Raw genomic sequence first — 20,850 nt, 5'->3', positions numbered from 1 at the left:
GTTTACACTTTCTAGAAAACTGCCTGACTGTACTTTCACACAGTGACTGATCTCTGACGGTACGCATCGGTACACCGTACCGGTACCTGTGAGGAGAAAAAACCAGAACCGTAGACTTTGAGATGGTGTACAATAGAACTTTCGCTGCAGTTGAAGCGATGTAAAAGAAATATGCTTTTAAATGCCCAGAAAAGCGTCAAAATATCGTTTTGAGACTTCTAAATTTCAAGCACACCCCCTTGGAAAGTCACAGTACTGGAAGCTCTTTTCTTAAAACCCAGGCTCTGCTTTCGCATGCGGTGAGCGGGCGTGGCCAGCAACCGGAGCGAGGAGCGCCTCCGGAGTTTCCGGCTGTGTTCGTGCAGGCAGCCTTTTGGTGCGGCAACGCAAGCTCCAGAAATAGCCGTCCCCTGACGAGGGCTGGGGGCTGGCTCCCCTGGTGCGGGCCGTGCTGACGAACCGCGTCCGGGAGGGATCGGAGCCCCGTGTCACTTTTTACTCGCGCAGCGCTCCCTCGCTGCCACTCATTGTCAGCGCAGCTCGCACGAGCTCTCAACACGGCTCCTGTTGACTCTGCTCTGTACAGCGCCGCTAGAAAATTTTGACACCTCGCCGTCTCGTACGGTGTCTATTGGTTTTGGACACAACTCCGGAGTCATTTGCTGTCAGTAACGTCAGTGCGAGATGCGGTGGTGTATTACAATGAATGTAATGTCGGTCGTCGGCTGCTGAGATTTGCGCGGTGCATTTCTCCCCGTACAGTCCTGACAGACATGAGCTCCTGACAAAAAAAAATGTTCAAATGGCTCTGAGTACTATGGGACTTAACTTATGAGGTCATCAGTCCCCTAGAACTTAGAACTACTTAAACCTAACTAACCTAAGGACATCACAAACATCCATGCCCGAGGCAGGATTCGAACCTGCGACAGCAGCGGTCGCGCGGTTCCAGACTATAGCATCTAGAACCGCTCGGCCACAGCGGCCGGCAGCTCCTGACCCCCCCCCTCCCCTCCCCCCGCCCCCCCCCCCCCCTACACACACACACACACATTCATTCATTCAAATTGGCGGCGACTATCGATCGCCCTAGATGACTATGGGGAGACGACCTGTGACATGTGACGTTAATTCGCCAAACACTTGGGGTCGTCCTGTGCGACAATTTACGCGTGTGCTATCTTTGTCTCTGAAACACTGAAGTCCTGCCCTGAACACTATTGACACAGCAAACCCAAATTCTTATGTAATCTCTGCGTCTTGCACTGATTATCACCTCTCGTTCAAAGTCGGATAACTCGAAACATGTTGCCATCTCAACTATACATAATAAATTGCAGTGCTTCTAAACTTCATCCACGATTTCAAAATAAAGGGAAAGTCAAAATTTTGTGAACGGTATTTGAGAGAAAGCACTGACTCAGGCTGACCACTAGAACGATTAAAGCACTCAGACCAACGTTCAACAGTATTATTTAGTGCCAAAACGCACATTTCTGGGGAAATGTTGGATAGCATACCTTTTATTCTGTCCCTGAGTTCAAGGTCTCTCACTTTTCATACATCTACGCCTTTATCATACCCCGCAACCAGAATGCACAGGCTGTGAGATCCGGAGATGTGGAGGCCATAACAACGGTCCGTCGCGGTCCATCCAACTGTTTGATCAAGAACGTAACGAGCAGAATGTCGCGGTGCATAATCATATTGGAAATACCCTTTTCATCTAAGTTGTCGAGACATGTCATCAATGGCAAGCTCCTTCAACATTTGCAAGTAGTCATATGCATTCACCGTTGGGGTTGTGCAGAGAAATGGGCCGAGTACAACAGTGGCGGTCACAGCATACCACAATGTTTGCTTCGGGGATGCACCTTCATTCTTACGAGCTATACGTAGATTTTAAGTACCCCATAAAATTGTATTACAACGATTAACATGACACTTCTGAAAGGTAGCTTCGTGACTGAAAATAATTTGTCTAACATTGCCTGCTGCATCCGTGCATCCTTGACGTTTCTGCCCGAATCTCATAGCGTTCTAGTTTTACCTGTTTCTGCCGAGCAGTCAAACCTTGAAAGATATCAGTAAAATTCTTCTGGGTTTGAGGCCACATTGTCATCTGTAAAATTCCGACGTTTCGGCGACCGTTGCAAGGCGCATTCCTCAGGGTTAGCAATACACCCTGAGGAAGGCGCCTTGGAACAGTCGCCGAAACGTCGGAATTTTACAGATGACAATGTGGTCTCAAACCCAGAAGAATTTTATTGACTGTGACAACGGCCGCGGAAGCCTACGTTTACATTGGAAAGTTTTGTAGGTGATGTGGTTGCATGCCAATATCCTTGGATAGAATTCGGCTAACTGTCCTCTATGGAATCCCCGTTCCCAGACTGCAACGTCTAGTTGATTTTTTGTGGACTCCTGCACTATAACAATGCTTGCTTCATTTCTGCCAATTGTAGGTCTCCTCGCACTTGCGTGATAATTGTCTGCTACGGATCCAGTTGCTACAAACTTCTGAAAATGCAATAAATTGTTAAGAGAGATGATGATCGTCTATCTGGAAATCTTTCTGCAAACCTTCGACGCACTTCTGTCGCTGACTGCACGATTTCAATTAAGCTTGCAACAGTTCTTCTCTGCTCGAATGTGTTAGCCATGGGTACTTAAACAACCTCGAATAGAAAATGAAACGAAATTAAGATTTTTCTCCTAATTTTGATTCAGCCAAGGATACTAATAATCTGGAATAGAAAACGAAATAAAATGAAACGTGTTCACTTAATTTTTACTCGCCCTGTAAGTCTTAAACAGATGTCCTTTGTATCGTTGTCTTTGATAGAAACACTTTCTAACGAAGACTGTTCCTGTATCATTTCTCACGATAAATAGTTTCCGAGCAAGAAATTAAGATACCTGTCCCTGCAATTGTAAAAGAGTAGCACAAGAGGCCATGCACCAAATATTTTGATTTTTGTGTATTCTATTGCACGTGAGGCCCGCCGATAAATACTTGCCTGGGTAGGAAAACCTTTTGTATTTTCAGGCTTTCTCTCAAGTGATCTCCACGTTTAGGCGCATCCTCATAAGAGTAATAGTGCTTGTCGTATGTTAGTCTCCATCCATTGCACATAGAGGGATCGACAAAATACGGAAACTAAAATACAACACATTACCTGCCTAATATGTTTAGGAAACCCGCTGGCATTTAAAATACATTCCAGTCATCTCGCAATAGATAAGTACAGGTTACTGTACGGCTTTAAGGAGAATCTTATACCATTCTTCCTGCATAATAGTGTCAAGTTCAGGTAACTATGTTACAGGTGGATAGCGATCAGTCAACCTTTGCTACAAAGGAGACCACAAATTGTCAATAATACTGAGATCTGGTGACCTTGGTGCCCAGAGGAGATGTGACAATTCATCCGCGTGCTGGCAAAACCAGTCCTGGTGATGGGAACCTTGTTAACAGGACATTGTCGTCTTGGAACACTGCATCACGATTGGGGAACAAACATTGTACCATAGGGTGGCCCTGATCAGCCTGAATGGACAAAATCCCTGGGAGTAATGCGACCTCAGAGAAACTTTGGGGCCCATGGAATACCGCGACATGGCCACCCTATTCACCGAACCCCCCGACATGTTTCACTCTTGGGACGTGAACTCGGCCAGAAGGTGGAAACATCGTGAAACAAGACTCGCCGGAGCAAATGACTTTTCCATAGTCCAGGTTTTATCGCTTCGACGCCACGTTTTCCTGTTCAGGGTACCTGCGTAACTGATGAGCGGTTTTTGAATTCAAGCTCGTCCTTAAAGTCCCTGTTTCTGGAGCTCCCTTCGTGTTGTTTTAGTGATGGCAGGGTTCAAGAGTGCGACATTCAGGTCTGCAGTGATTTCTGCAGCTGTAGTCGTCTTATTTTCCGTCACAATTCTCGCCAGTGACCGTCCGTCGCGGTTATTTGACACACACATTCGTCCGCGTTGTGACTTCAGCAGATGACTTTTTTTTCCGGTTTCCCTGTGTCGGTATAAAACTTCGATGCGGTGCCTCTTGAAATACCACACACTTCGGCTCTCTTACTTACAGAAGCACCCACCATTCCAGCATCAACAATCTGGACACGTTTGAATTCACTTAGCTCCGACATACTGCACACAAATGCACACAGTACTGTTGTGACCACGGCTGACGCTAGCGACGAATTGAATACACGGCACAGGTGCGGTTCGTGGTCAAATGCAACAGCGAAACCTGCAGCCTTGCCTGGCATCTGCGTTTATGTTCAGCATGCATTGCCGCGTTTCCATATTTTTGTCCAACCCCTGTAGGTTGAAGTTACAAGAATAAGTTCCTTGGAATTTCCGACCTCATGAAACGTAAAACAGAGCTAAGCAAATGACAGAAAGTGCCGAGGGATCGTGAAGTTATTTTAACATGAATAAAAATGAAATTGCCACGTCCAATGAACCAATATTGGTGACTGTTTAGACTTACGGAACCTGCATTTGTCTACGACAGAGACTACAATCTTCTACACGGTCATGTTAAGTCCCATGTTGCGACAATGTTGGCGAAACCTTTAACTGTTATCAGCGAAAAAAAGGATAAAAACAGTGGTGTAGAGTACTCTGATTCCAGTGCTGCAATGTCGTACGTGATACTGACATTGATAAATTAGATACGTCACGGCAGAAAAAAAATTAGTAGCTTACAGGGCACGGCGATAACCTTCCGAGAGACTGCCCAACAGATATCTCGAAGACTTCGGGCCGAGGCGCCGCTGGCGTGGTTATCTCGATGTCTTTCCATGCCGCTGCTGCTGCCGCCGCAGTGAAGCTAGCACACTCTCTTGTAGCTTCGCCTGTCCCCACCCACGTTCACTGACGATCGGCTGCATCGTCTGACGCTCGAAAGGTATACGGGGAGAGGCGTGATCTTCTGTATATATGCGTGACGTGACTGCCCAATGTTCGCTTATAACATTAAAGATATTGATCGACTTGAGGTGGAGCAGCAACTGATCGTCGTAATCGTGACGAAAGAGATGAAATCTTTGTTCCCTAAAAGCGCTTCAGGCAAATACTGGTATTGCCTTCTCCAGTGTGTACCGAGGTTGGACAAAAAAATACACTATGTGATCAAAAGTATCCGGAAACCCGACTGAAAACGACAAGTTCGTGGAGCCCGCCATCGGTAATGGGTGTTGACCCACCCTTAGCCTTCATGGACAGCTTTCACTCTCTCAGGCATACGTTCAGTCAGGTGCTGAAAGGTTTCTTGGGGAATGGCAGCCAATTCTTCACGTAGTGCTGCACTGAGAAGAGGTATCGATGGCGGTCGGTGAGGTCTGGCACCAAGTCGGCGTTCCAAAACATCCCAGAGGTGTTCTGTAGGATTGAGGTTCAAAATGGTTCAAATGGCTCTGAGCACTATGGGACTCAACTGCTGTGGTCATCAGTCCCCTAGAACTTAGAACTACTTAAACCTAACTAACCTAAGGACATCACACACATCCATGCCCGAGGCAGGATTCGAACCTGCGACCGTAGCAGTCGCACGGTTCCCGACTGCGCGCCTAGAACCGCGAGACCACCGCGGCCGGCTAGGATTGAGGTCAAGACCCTGTGCAGCCCAGTCAATTACAAGGATGCATTATGAACAGGTGCTCGATCGTATTGAAAGATGCAATCGCCTTCCCCGAATGGCTCTTCAACAGTGGGAAACAAGGTGCTTAAAACATCATCGTAGGCATGTGCTGTGATAGTGCCACCCAAAATAACAATGGGTGCAAGTCCCCCCGCCCCCCCCCAAAGAAAAACACGTTCACACCTTAACGCCACCGCCTCCTAATTTTACTGTTGGGACTACACACGCTGGCAGATGACGATCACCGGGCATTCGTCATACCCAAACCCTGCTATCGGATCGCCACATTGTGTGCCGTGATTCGTCACTGCACACAACGTTTTACCATCGTTCAATCGTCCAATGTTTACGCTCCTTATACCAAGCGAGGCGTCGTTTGGCATTTACTGGCGTGATGTGTGGCTTATGAGCAGCCGCTCGACCATGAAATCCAAGTTTTCTCACGTCCCGCCTGTCATAGCTCGTGCAGTGGATTCTGATGCAGTTTGGAATTCCTGTGTGATGGTCTGGATAGATGTCTGCCTATTGCACATAACGACCCTCAACTGTCGGCGGTCTGTCAGTCAACAGGCGAGGTCGGCCTGTATGCTTTTGTGTTGTACGTTTCCCTTCACGTTTCCACTTCACTATCACCTCGGAAACAGTGGACCTAGTGAGTTTTAGGGGTGTAGAAATCTCGCATACAGACGTATGACACAAGTGACACCTAATCGCCTGACCACGTTCGAAGTCCGTGAGTTGCGCGGAGAGCCCTCATTCTGCTGCCTCACGATGTCTAATGTCTACTGAGCCCGCTGATATGGAGTACCTGGCAGTAGGTGGCAGCACACTGCACCTAATATGAAAAGTGTGTGTCCCTTTGGGTGCCTGTATACTTTTGATCACATGTTGTTCTTGTTGTGGTCTTCAGTCCTGAGACTGGTATGATGCAGCTCTCCATGCTACTCTGTCCTGTGCAAGCTTCTTCATCTCCCAGTACCTACTGCAGCTTACATCCTTCTGAATCTGCTTAGTGTATTCATCTCTTGGTCTCCCTCTACGATTTTTACCCTCCACGCTGCCCTCCAATACTAAATTGGTGATCCCTCGATGTCTCAGAACATGTCTACCAACCGATCCCTTCTTCTAGTCAAGTTGTGCCACAAGCTCCTCTTCTCCCCAATTCTATTCAGTACCACCTCATTCGTTATGTGATCACATAGTGTATGTAAAACCTGCGAGAAGTGCATACTTGAACATAACGCAGCTGTTAGCCAAGCCTGCAGGTTGCGTTGTTGTATTTGACCACGAATTGTGCGCTGTTGTGAGATCATTAAGTCGAAAGTAAGTCAATTCGAGCGTGGGCAAATTGTTGGTGGCTGTAAGGTGGGTGCTTCCGTAGCCAAAGTGTTTGGTAGTTAAAGAGGCATCGTTTCGAAGATTTATACCGCAGACATAGAAGGCGAAAAAACCTCATCTGCTAATTCACCACGCTGACGAAGCTGTGTAGAGTGATCGTGACAGATGGTCGTTGAAGAGGGTTATGACAAAAGGTAATAGGGCGACAACTGCAAAAGCCATTGCAGGACTGAATATCGTACTCGCGAGTCCTGTTAGCACCAAAACAACGCTAAGGTAATCAGAGAATTGCGGAGTGAGCTGGAATTCAGCGATACAAATGACTGTAACAGGAAAACGTGCTGCCGAAGCCATAAAATTTGGACTGTTGAGCAATGGAATAAAGCTATTTGGTTGGATGAATCTTGTCCCCTCACTCTTTTCAACTTCCGGTCGATTTTACACCCCAAGAGTGAAACATGGCGCGGGCTCCGGTGACGATACGGACAGGCATATCGTGGCATTCCATGGACCCTGTGGTTACTTTGCAAGGTCGCATTACTGCCAAAGATTAAGTGACCCTTTTGGCTGATTAGGTCCTTTACCCAGTGGTGGTGCCGTGTTCCGAGACAAAGTGCGGCTGTTCACACAGCTCTCATCTTCCTGGACTGGTTTTGTGTGCCCTAAGAACCCATAGAAAACCACAAAAGACTGTAGTTGTTCATTCCAAGATGGCTGCAAGCTGTTTTGAATGCCAACGGTTTTCGTTGACCGTATTAGGCATGCTAAAGTGTTGCCTTTGGTGTTTCCATATTATTGCCCCCCCCCCCCCCCCCCATGCACGCTTATACTGTGTACAGTACATCTTGTGCAGGTGGCAAGATTGCATTTGAAACGCGTAAGTTACAGGCTGTGTGGAACATGTCAGGCACTTTTCGGAGGAAACGTTATCGTGGCGAGCACCCAGACAGTTCGGGCGCCTCACAGGAAGGAACTGACAGCGACACGTGGACGGCAGAGCATAGCTCTGTGACGCATTCGGTTCGTGGCGGTATGCGCTGGCTGACTCACGACGCACAAACAAGACGGCCTGTGTGTTCCAAGCTCGTAACAGGCACCGACTCAACGTTTTTTCTTTCGAAACGAACTACGCTAATCTTGGTCAGGTGACACTCAAGCGAATCACACCGGACTAATATCGTGTGCCGGCGAAGACAAGCGTAGACATGCTGCTGTACGTCGCACGTGCCCCCTGTCAGCCTGTGGTGAACCTATGGGGTCACATAGAACATGCAGCCTTCTATGGATGCCCAGGAGTGCTGCTTAGTTGTACATTGCGGTTCCACACTCGTACCTTTCTACGCTAATGTATTCTCGTATTTTAATCGTCGTGCCTGGTGAGAGAACTGCCGTCGGTAGGCTAGGGGTGTAGTGGTTACTAGTCAGGAACGAAGTTTTGCACCTTTGTGCACTCACTTTCCCCTTCGCATTGAGTTAGGATTGTCCTATACGCCCGCAAAATAACAGGGTGTCCCAAAAAGAATGGCCCGTTTTTAAATAAATTATTTATTAAGAATAAGGGCTTAATACCAACAAATTACATACTAAAGTACCCAGAAAAGACAAAAGTTTATAAAAATCTGTCATAAATGTTCAATATGTCCGCCTTTGGCTGCACGGATATCTAGCCGATAGCCGAATTCATCCCAAACTGAGCTTAAGGTGTCTTCTGTCACCGAAGCTACAGCAGCTGATATTCTGGTTTTTAGATCATCAATGTCACGAGGTAAGGGAGGAACGTAAACACATTGTGTAATATATTCGCTCGCTGAACTATGATCACTGATTGAGCACGACTAAATTCAGTAACACAATACGCCTTCCGTTGCGCGGACGCCATATTGTGCGAGACTGGCTGTACGCTCCAGGTCAGCGCTCGTAGCGACATCTAGCGGATTTTTTCTGAAATTCTAGACAATACCGATTGTATCTAGCGCTGTTTCAGTTACCGTGTGACATTCCTCTCTGTATTATTAAAAGTTAAAATGGGGTCATTCTTTTTGGGACACCCTCTACTCTTTGTATCCATATTCTCCGTTCGTGATACACCCGTTTCTTCAATATCGAATGTTTGATCATTATTAGAAAAAAATGTATGAAACTGAAAGTGAGCAAACAAACCAGAAACGTAGCCCGCTTGCGCAGTAGTTATTGCACAGTACTCGCACTTAGGTGGAGCTGGGTTCAAATCCCCATCCAGCTTTCTATCTCCGGTGTTTTTGTGGTCTTCATAAATCAGTAATTGAGGGGGCGGAGGGAGGAATATAGCGTTCCATCAGATCAGGTTCTCCGTCTCTGACTTACCTTTTACGAGAAGTTAAACCCTAATCATCCTTTCATATGTCTACTTTTTTGTTTACTCGTAATTCGCTTCTGCTTATTATTCTTCTAAACTATTAGTGATCTCATGTTTACGGATGAACGATTTCCGTAAATAGTCATGATAAAGTTATTTCTTAAAAGGCGAATTATCTAACGTGATCGAGCTACAGTTTGTCCTACTGCATAGTTTTTATTTATTTTCGTGAAAACACGTTGCTAACAGTATTTATACTTTTTGGCTTTATTAACTGTTATTTTATATAACTCGTAACACCTTGTCTGTCTATAGCGCTGCTTCGTGGCTCAAAACATCACATATACTCATACTAGAAAAATTATCCAGCAATAGACACCGGTTATACCTCCTCACGTCCGCTAAAGATACGATTTTTATTGAAATATTTGTACAATGAGCGCAAAACCTGCTAATTTGCAGGATTTGAGAAAATTTATTAGAACTTTATACTTTTGTCACGGTTCGTGGTTGTCTAGGTTTGCGTAGGATTTGAAGTATAGCAAAGAACGCACAGCCACTCAGAGATAAAGCCTAATGTATTCATCCCATCGATTAAATAATATGTTTGCGCAGAAAGCCAAGAAAATTAGTTAAAAGTATTAGAACTAATCCATTTCAAGATACGAAGATCTGAGAATGCTCTGTTAAACTTGGATTTTATTACACTTTTTCCATATTTCGGAATAGGAAATGTTATTTCTAAATCAAAAATAGCAAAGACGTTGGTGACTTTCTAAATTTAATACTTACAGGTGTACAATCTTTGCCATCCTCAGTTGTTACGTAATGTTTGAGTGCTGAAGTGTGCTAAATAGGGTTCGTGTATCACCGATATCTTAATAATTCAGTAAGTTTAAAACAGAATAACTCCATTGTCGCGCTTCTGTCCGTTATTGCGTTACAGTGAGATGCAAATGCACAAAAATGAGTTCTCGCCAGTTTGCGTGATTGTACGTGCTATGGGAGTTCGTAAATGTTTTCGATAGGCACTGTACGTGGTACAACGTTCGACTAACAACGAATGTTTGATCAGCGTTAGGAGAAAATGTATGAAACTGAAAATGAAAGTGAGGTAACAAACGAGGAACATGGCCGCCTGCGCAGACGGACGAACAGCTGCCGGTAGACAAGACGGCTACAGTGCATGCGCAACAGACCGCGACCTGACCTGGGGTCACCGCTCTGTACGTCCTACGTGACACGAGATCCCCCATACCTTACGCAGCGCCTCACATGTATCTACTAATCTTCGAGAACTGTTTTTCGCTGTAATCTGATATGACGTACGTGACGTACTGCATTGTGAGTAGCACTACATACACTACAGATATTTACCGTACCAAAATGCTAATTATTGAGATAAGTTGACAGACTCAACTAAAATCACTTAACAGGAAGACACCTGGACAATTTGAGATACGTTAGAGATTCTACAGAGATAATGCGAAATAACTTGCTCTTGTTTTAGTAGCATGAAAGGTTCAAAACGATTGTTAAAAAAGCGCAGGTCAAATACGTTTTCAGGAAAGGTTCTTTATTATAAATCTAAGAACTTACAACTAACGTCAGCCTGCTGTTGAATTATGGTACGTATTATACTCGCGCATTATGACGTTTTCGGAAAAGAAAATATATAGAAATTAACATGTATTCCGTAAACAGAAATCGCTCTATTCGTCCAGGAAGTCGAGAGCACCATAGGCACAGCCGCTCAGGTTGAAGCAGTGTTCCTTGACTTTCAGAAGGCATTTAACACTGCGTTGCTTTGACACTCCGCGCAATATATTCTTGGAATACCGCGGAAACGCGTTATACCAGCACGCAATAACGCGTAACTGGAGAATAAATGCGAGATAATTAAACTGGAGATTCTGGCATGATTAGTGAAGTTAACCAGAGAATAAGCTTTGACAATGGTAGGAATAGTTAGAGAATTAGTCATGACTAACACTGTGTTACTTTGACGCTGCGTTACTTTGACGCTGCGTTACTTTGACGCTTGCAGTGCATTTCTGTTTGTTGATATTCATTTTCTGTGCAGAATGCCGGACACAGTCGGCATTGAAGCATGTGATCAACTGTCTGGTAGCATCCACAGTCACAATGACTATCATATTAATCAGTGTAGCCCCATCTTGCCAAATTAACCTTTGATCTGCCAACTCCAGATTTTAGTCTATTCAGGGATTCTAAAGTCGTTCATTACTTATCATATCCATGAGGTAAAGTTTCACAAACTCTTTTTCCAGCCAGAGGAAAGGTAAGTCGTAGCTCTCCATAGTTGCAGCATAGTTCAGCGGTGGCTCTAAGTGCCGTCGTTGTTCCAAAGAAACACTTCCTTCACTTCAGTCGTTGCGGGGTGCCCATACAGAGAATGGGTTCTCTCCTACTTAACTCTTTTTTTCTCCTCATTCGCAGCTATTTCTCTGTAAATAGGATGTGGTGCTGTTCCTGCGAGATAAGTCCATTCGACTGGAGTGGATTTCAAGTAACGTATTAAGATTCAGTACGTATCATCGTATGTTCACCTGTTTGGCATGTTATGAATGTACCAAAGAGGAAATACATTTTATGCCTCAAAATAGCATAGTGCCGCTGCAGGAGTTTGTAAATTTCCATGTTGACTAACCCACTGTAACCCAGCAGTTTCTGTACATTGTTCCTAGTGGAAACTTCTGAGTGGCATTTCATGCAGTACTTCCTGAAAGGAAGAGATCTATAAAGTATCATTCCTAGATATTTTGGAATCTGTGTTCCAGTTCGACTTGCTTAAAGCGAATACTTGGATTTTTAAGGTTGAATAACAAGTGAACTGTTGTTATTGTACTGTTTTTTTTATTTCGAACTAGTTTTCTCAAGATTGCCTAATAAGCCGAAAACTAGTTCGAAATAAACAAAAGCAGTGTACGTGTTATTCAATTTTAAATATGGAATTGTTCTACCAAGAAATAACGGAAGTATGCATAAAATGCTAGTATTGTTCTCGTGAAAAGACCACGACCGATTCTTTCCACATCCTTGTACATTCCGAAGTTGGGCTTTGGCTCTCATGACGTCTTACGGTCTTACTCCATTTAAAACGACATGCCAGGCAGTACTACGAATACTGCTTGCAGTTACTTTAATTTCGTATGTGCGGATGTTCCTAGAAGTTCACTTCCCACCTTCGTAACTTGTCACGTGCAATTGCTGTATACTATGTTAAGCACCACAAGTTTGCATCGTTATGCTCCTCCGCCCCAGCCTCGAGATGCTGCTTACATACATACAACCAAATATACAATTCTGTTCTCGACTTTCTTGTTTATTACTTGGACTTCAGTCTTCGGAACTTTAGTCAAGATACTACACGTTCATTCTTACCTTTACTTGCCCTTCCTTCGAGAGTTGGCTTGGCAACCTGTCCAAATGTTATAGCTAAAATATTCTCTAAGACTTCAAAAATGTAATTATATGTTTTACTTACGAAGTGTTCGGAAAGCATAAGCTTTCATTTGCCCTGAAAATGATTACTATGTATGCTTGATGTTTGACTCGAGTAGTAATTATGAATTGCTGGGTAACAAAAATGGCGTGTTTCCAAATAGTAAGAACCTAGAATGTTCAGTCACAGGCTTTTTTTTTTCACAGCCGTTAGCCTAATGGCTGAGGCGGAGACAGGTGGTCTCATTTCGGGCTCTAAAAGAACGAAAGGAATTATGGTTTGAAGGTGCTGAAGACGAAGCATAGGCTCGAACTACGGAAACGTGCGGAAAGTAATCGGCTGTGTCCTCAAAAGAATCATTCAGGTCTTTGCCAGACGCAATTTAGGCAAACCACGGAAAATTTACCTCTGGATCATCGGATGCATATTTTCTTCTTAGTCCTGCCGAATGTGGGTCCAGTTTCGAAGCCGCTTGCCAGTACAGAGCGAATCGAATAAAATAACTTATTGGTTGACGATTAACGGTAGTAGAGGGTTGGATTGTCAAGTGGTACCGCAGGGCATTAGTAGCGGATGCGGCAGTAGGAGCAGCAGCTACACACAAATCGGGAACAGCGGGAAAGGGGTGCCCGAGGAAAAACTGCGATTGGCTAACAGCTGATACCTACTATTGCACTAACTGAAAAGTCAGTCAAAGAGCGCCGTGATAATGATTTAGTAGTACTAATTTGGAAATGTAATAGAACCTATGTATTTTTGTTACAATGACATCACAGTTCTCCAGCGCGTTCGTCGGTAATGAAAGAGAGACTTGCATTTATTCGTGTTATAGTATACTGAATTAGATGGAAGTAATTTCGCTGAATGTGAATAATAGGGCGTCGCTGTATTAGGTACAAATGGTCTTCCTGTCGGTGACGTGTGCAAATTCGTGTGGGAAATCCGGGTTCGAATCTCGGTGTGGCACAAATTTTCGTATGTCACCACCAGGTGGAACATCTGTACTTAATTCAGCTGACGCCAAATTATTCGCATTCAGTGAATTTATTTCGCCCCGAATTAGAATGTCTACCAGTCATCAATGTAAGTATATGGAATTGTTTGAGATCGACGACTGTATTACAAATTTACGAAATAATTTCCACCGTTCCAGCCACTTTTTACTAATATTAAAAGCACGACACATTAAGTCGGCTTGTTGCCATCATTAGCTGCATTACTGCTACTTGCAAATACATTTCAATCTGACTTTTTTGGGTGTGCCATTGAGGTTATGCACCGCGTGCAGAAAGTTACATTTATTTTAGTATGTAGCTTATGGGAGCTGTGTATTTAAATCATTTCATTAATACATTTACTTATATTTTTGCTAGAAATTTGATAGTCTCACAAAATACATAAATAAACACGTCACCACCATTGAACACTAGGTACTTTCGAACAGACGTTCAAATGACATAAGATTCGCGCGGCGCGAATGCAAGGAACACCCAAGAAACGGCGAACTAGCCACAATAATAGACCATGGGTCTGCTTAAAATTGACGGTTCGTGAAACATTGGAAGAAATGGCATTAAATCCTACCGCTGAACATGGTCCTATTGTGTCTGACCATATTTACGATAAGAGTTGTCACACAGTATCGCTATACATTAATGTATATAAACATTTGTGCTGATTCTCAAGGAAAGGTACAGGGTGTTTCAAAAATGACCGGTATATTTGAAACGGCAATAAAAACTCAACGAGCAGCGATAGAAATACACCGTTTGTTGCAATATGCTTGGGACAACAGTACATTTTCAGGCAGACAAACTTTCGGAATTACAGTAGTTACAATTTTCAACAACAGATGGCGCTGCAAGTGATGTGAAAGATATAGAAGACAACGCAGTCTGTGGGTGCGCCATTCTGTACGTCGTCTTTCTGCTGTAAGCGTGTGCTGTTCACAACGTGCAACTGTGCTGTGGACAACATGGTTTATTCCTTAGAACAGAGAATTTTTCTGGTGTTGGAATTCCACCGCCTAGAACACAGTGTTGTTGCAACAAGACGAAGTTTTCAACGGAGGTTTAATGTAACCAAAGGACCGAAAAGCGATACAATAAAGGATCTGTTTGAAAAATTTCAACGGACCGTGAACGTGACGGATGAACGTGCTGGAAAGGTAGGGCGACCGCGTACAGCACCCACAGAGGGCAACACGCAGCTAGTGCAGCAGGTGATCCAAAAGTGGCCTCGGGTTTTCGTTCGCCGTGTTGCAGCTGCGGTCCAAATGACGCCAACGTCCACGTATCGTCTCATGCGCCAGAGTTTACACCTCTATCCATACAAAATTCAAACGCGGCAATCCCTCAGCGCCGCTACCATTGCTGCACGAGAGACATTCGCTAACGATATAGTGCACAGGATTGATGACGGCGATATGCATGTGGGCAGCATTTGGTTTACTGACGAAGCTTATTTTTACCTGGACGGCTTCGTCAATAAACAGAACTGGCGCATATGGGGAACCGAAAAGCCCCATGTTGCAGTCCCATCGTCCCTGCATCCTCAAAAAGTACTGGTCTGGGCCGCCATTTCTTCCAAAGGAATCATTGGCCCATTTTTCAGATCCGAAACGATTACTGCATCACGCTATCTGGACATTCTTCGTGAATTTGTGGCGGTACAAACTGCCTTAGACGACACTGTGAACACCTCGTGGTTTATGCAAGATGGTGCCCGGCCACATCGCACGGCCGACGTCTTTAACTTCCTGAATGAATATTTCGATGATCGTGTGATTGCTTTTGGCTATCCAAAACATACAGGAGGCGGCGTGGATTGGCCTCCCTATTCGCCAGGCATGAACCCCTGTGACTTCTTTCTGTGGGGACACTTGAAAGACCAGGTGTACGGCCAGAATCCAGAAACAATTGAACAGCTGAAGCAGTACATCTCATCTGCATGTGAAGCCATTCCGCCAGACACGTTGTCAAAGGTTTCGGGTAATTTCATTCAGAGACTACGCCATATTATTGCTACGCATGGTGGATATGTGGAAAATATCGTACTACAGAGTTTTCCAGACCGCAGCGCCATCTGTTGTTGACAATTGTAACTACTGTAATTTTGAAAGTTTGTCTGCCTGAAAATGTACTGTTGTCCCAAGCTTATTGCAACAAACGGTGTATTTCTATCGCTGCTCGTTTAGTTTGTATTGCCGTTTCAAATATACCGGTCATTTTTGAAACACCCTGTAGCAAAGAACGAATATATTACTTTCCCTGAGTCCAGTATATAATTTGTTTATGAAAGGTGGTTACGATTTACCACGTAACTTGCAATTGAGCAATTCATTTCGTGTTCACATTTTAGAGTAACAGATAAAACCGTTACCAAATTTTAATTAGGTTGAAAACAAGATGGCAATTTGCGCATGAAACAATCAAGGCATTTAATCACTAATTAAGTGCCGAACAAACGAAATACATCGTAATACGGTGACTGTGGTTCTGTATCTCTAGTATGAATTACAGCGGAGCCCGCATCTCGTGGTCGTGCGGTAGCGTTCTCGCTTCCCACGCCCGGGTTCCCGGGTTCGATTCCCTGCGGGCTCAGGGATTTTCTCTGCCTCTTGATGGCTGGGTGTTGTGATGTCCTTAGGTTAGTTAGGTTTAAGTAGTTCTAAGTTCTAGGGGACTGATGACGATAGATGTTAAGTCCCATAGTGCTCAGAGCCATTTGAATTACAGCGGCAAGACCCGTCTTGAGAGTCGAATATCGGTCACTGGAAACTTGCCGGCTCTCGGGTGGATCTTATTTTCGCTGCTCTAGGCCGATGGTCGTCCCCAGAAACGCCGTTATCGAGGTGAACGGGGTCTCGAAACGTGCAGCGGGCCACGGACGTAGGCTGGGGGAGCAATATTATGTCATGAGGACGTTCTACTGCGCTTGCATGGAACATATGTAAGTAATTGAAGACATGCCGGCAGCTGCGAACAACTTACAATCCTTCATGCTTGATGTCATATTTCAGCAGTATAATTGTCCGTCTCGCAGCCAGAGCCGTGCTGCAGTGGTTAGAGGAGCCCTTCTAGTGAACTCACGCTGATGTCCCGGTGATCAAATTCACCTTACGTAAATCCCGTGGGACCCATCTGGGTCACTGTGGGGCACCATCCCGCGTACACAAATCAGCGGCCAGTTATTTAAGCGAGTTACATGACCTGTGCGTAGACATCTAATGCCACACACCTCCGTATACCTACTAACAAACTTCGGATCCCTGATACGCAGACTCAGTGTATTTAGTTCCAAAGACGAACAAACACCCTGTTGAGCAGGTGGTCATAATGTTTTGGCTCATCGGTGTGGTTCAACTGCCAAAATAGCACGAAAAATAGCAGAAACATTCTATTTATGTCATGAGAGCTTTCCTGGAGTGTGTTGGCAATGGAGCTTTCCTGGAGTGTGTTGGCAATGACAGTATGCTGCTGAAATTCGTTGTGCTAATAAATAATTGTGAAATGTGACTGAGACAGTAGAAATTATATCATTGTTACAGAAGAATAAAACTGGAACTAGCCACTCTTCTTGAATGAAAGATTTCTTTCAGCGAAGCTAGTTTCGAGTCTAGGCGCATCCTTAGACGGGTAAGAGTATTTCTCGTACAAATATTATATTTTTGTTTCGGAGAAAAGTTTTACTTTGTACATTACAACGTAGAGGTCTGCTTCCTTGGCATGTAAACACGCTGCGCCAGGAGATAGACTGAGGGAAACATGTCTATCTCATCTACAGCGTGTTACATGTCAGTGAAGCAAATCTCCATGTTATATGACGCTAAGTTTTTCTTCAGAACTAAATTATAAAATTTGTACTACAAATACACCTAGTCGTGTTAGGATAGGCCTAGGCTCGAAACTAGCTGCGGTGAAAGAAATCGTTCGTTCAAAAAGTGTGGCTGGTTGCAGTGGTATTTCCGCAGTCCCATTCAGACATCGCGGATAAAATGTTTTTATTCGTGAGACAGATGTGAAATGTTCGTGTTGGGGCGTAGTAAGGAATTGTCGCTACTGCTCTCCACCCAAACTGAATTTGAGGATAACTCTTAACTACGCGCATGCCTGTGATATACACGTGCTGATGGTGGCAGCAGTCAACTCCGAAACGGATTCGCCAGCACATCTGGCTGTCCCCCCTCCCTCTCTCTCTCCCCTTCTTTGCCGTCTCCGACCTGACCTGGCTGGCTCTCCGCGATGCCAGCAGTCCTAAAATTACCCACGGAGCGCCGAGAAGGAAGAGCTTGGCAGAATTCTACGTAGTGCCGTTCCTCTAAAATAGACGACGCGAGCTGTGCTCCTGTAGTGTTATCGCTTGACCGTAGTATCTGACCGGTCAGCAGGCGATACCAGTTCTACGAAGACATACAGAGGACGAGATGCGCGCAGTTGCAGTCGGGAGTGTCACTTGTCAACTCCGTATCTGCCGGCTGAGGGCAAGCGTGTGTTCCCACTACTATCTGTTCTCTTGATCAGTCCGTTTGTAAGATTCGCTTGGTGTATTTGTTATAACGGCGGATGTTCTCTTTATCAGAATTCGCGGTCGAAGGAGATTTCAGAGTAACCTGCGCAGATCTGGAGTTCGTGCTGCGGCGAGAGACAGGAATGGTAGCGGATACCGGAAGTGGAAGTGAGCGCTGTCATCGGTCCGCGTAAGCGATGAATGGACGCAGTAGATAGCGAGATTTCCTGCCGGGCAGTGTTCGTCCGTCGCTGAAGATGTACGCCGTCCCTTCGCAGTTCTTAAGCGTGGACGGCGCGAACAGTGTTTCTACAGTGACTTGGCACACAGCGTAAGCAGAGCAAAGTAGCTGTCGAGTGAGTGTGTTTTCGTACAGACGAGAGTGCAAGCATAGGTTGTGTGAAGTGCTTCCATGTTGGCTATACATTTCGTTCAGACTGAACTGTGTGTGCGTGCTTCCATTTAATTAGTGGTGTCTGGAAGGAGAGTTGTGACCTATACCCAATTGGAAGAGGCTTGTGTAAATTATAAATCAGATATCGCGCCGCTGAGTCACACGTTTGTTCTGGGGGCGTACACGCAACTTCGGACCGCATCGCGTGAGTGACGGTCAGTGAAGTAACATCTGTGGTGGTGGGGGTAGACACCGGACAAACGGTCGCGCCGCTACGGTGTCTGCGCCCGCGGCTGAAGGGGGTGGACGATGTCTGCATCGGCTTCGGAATCAGAGGAGCAAGGCGAGCAGGAGCTGGCGCTGGACCTGTGGCAGGGCCAGTTCGAGTTCGTAGGCGAGGCTTACGGGCAGGCGCCCGGCTACGACGACGACGAAGACGAGGGCGTCGACGACGCGCCGCCGCTGCCGCCGTTCCAGCCGCCGCCGCTGAACGGCGTTCGCAAGAGCGCCGCGCACGCCTGGTGCCAGGATCTCTCGCACCAAGTGAGTCCGCGCTCTCCCTCTCCTCCTTCCGTTTCTTCTGCTTCTCCTCCTCCTCCTCCTCCGCGTCTTTCTCTCTCTGCGCCGCGCCAGTGCTTCACCTGTCGGACCACCACCTGCGACACTGCGCAGAAACATGTGGTGAATGGGACACTGATGCGGGAGCGCTGTCGTTCTCTCCTCCACAAATCACCGGTAGATCTCAGCCCCGAGGCGCAGCAGCTACCGGAGGTAGGTTCCATTAGATGTGCCTGCCTCCGCGCGCGCGCGTATGTGTGTGTGTGTGTGTGTGTGTGTGTGTGAGAGAGAGAGAGAGAGAGAGAGAGAGAGAGAGAGAGAGAGAGAGAGAGAGAATCGGTAGCGCGGCTTTCTTTTCTAGTATAGCTTTGTGAAAAATTATCTATGGAAACACTTCTGCAAAAGACAGATCTTCATTTTTGTAGGACTATATGTACTGGTTAAGTGATGTAAAGTTCAGAATTTTGCGAAAATCTGGTAAACGCAAGACGACCTGTGGTTAAAGCTCAGACACATTTTAAATCGAGCTCTAAAAACGTACCAAGAAATGTAATAAATGATGAACCAGGGGACCCGTGCGTAACTTTGACTGTCATAGTTTTAAATCATAGTTTTTAGAATAAGTGAAAATGAACCGAAGTGAAATAAGTCATGAACTTATGATACATCCTTTTATATACATTTCAATGTGTCCAAATTTTTTAGCTCTGAATGTTTGTCCTGGCACGTAGGGCTGCGAGAGATCAGGAACTGCCACTAAGGCCACATAACCTGTAACTTAAACTCGATAATCATTTCCATTTACAGTAAAGCCGTAGTAGCTATAGGTAAACCGCAATTCAAGGTGACAATAAGTAGGTCTGTCGTTTCGGAAAGTGTAGTCGTTAAGGAAAGTCACCTGGTACGACGGGCAGAGATAATTGCTATTACGTATGACAATGCTGTGTGCAAATTATCCAGTTAATAAGTGCCTCAAAACAAATAAAATAATATTTGTAGTAAGATAATATGAAAAGTGTGTCCCGTAGTCGTGATTAATAAGTTAGCTTCGTAAAATGTAGATATGAAGCCGGGCATCCATGATGCCCTTTTACCTATGATAGCTAATTGTGTTTGTTGTTAAAATTTTCGACAAACAGCTTTAGCGCAAAATCGGTGTGCAGTATCAGACGCCGGTTAAAACACTTTCTGTCCATACCTCATCCACCCTGTACAATTCGTATGTTAAAAAAAATGTTGACTTGAGAAATAGTACATTTATATCGTGCCATTTGGAAAATGTTGCAAGAAGAGAGAGATATATATATTCTGGTTACATAATATAATGTTCAGAATCTGATGCTGAAAAGTGAATGGCAAATAGAGCATCTGTAAGAAAGGCTGTACGTAACGTTTACGATAAATCCTACGGCGAGATACGCACAAGAGGTACATGAGGAAAAACAGAATGTGTACTCCACACACCACACCACACCACACACACACACACACACACACACACACACACACACTTTACAGAAAAGGTAAAACAACTGATGTAGATAATTACAAACTAATACCGTTTCAGGGATCTGGACCATAATCTGAGCTCAGTA

At 45.1% G+C, this 20,850-nt stretch overlaps 1 protein-coding gene across 13 annotated transcripts in view; it reads left to right on the top strand.

Annotated features, from left to right (window-relative positions):
• Positions 1 to 20,850, top strand: part of LOC126356198 (rab11 family-interacting protein 4) — an 895,205-nt gene that overhangs the window by 816,105 nt on the left and 58,250 nt on the right. For 3 of the 13 annotated variants that reach the window (XM_050006998.1, XM_050006999.1, XM_050006997.1), the window contains exon 2: positions 18,376 to 19,468. The exons of the other annotated variants lie outside the window; for them this stretch is intronic. In XM_050006998.1, coding sequence (XP_049862955.1) covers positions 19,007 to 19,468 — 462 coding nt within the window. In that variant the 5' untranslated portion in view covers positions 18,376 to 19,006. The remainder of the gene's footprint in view (positions 1 to 18,375; positions 19,469 to 20,850) is intronic. 13 annotated transcript variants of the gene reach the window in all.

Source organism: Schistocerca gregaria, chromosome 3 (genome assembly GCF_023897955.1).
Source record: "Schistocerca gregaria isolate iqSchGreg1 chromosome 3, iqSchGreg1.2, whole genome shotgun sequence".
Classification (NCBI taxonomy): Eukaryota; Metazoa; Arthropoda; class Insecta; order Orthoptera; family Acrididae; genus Schistocerca; species Schistocerca gregaria.
This window is presented reverse-complemented; position numbering and strand designations above follow the sequence as displayed.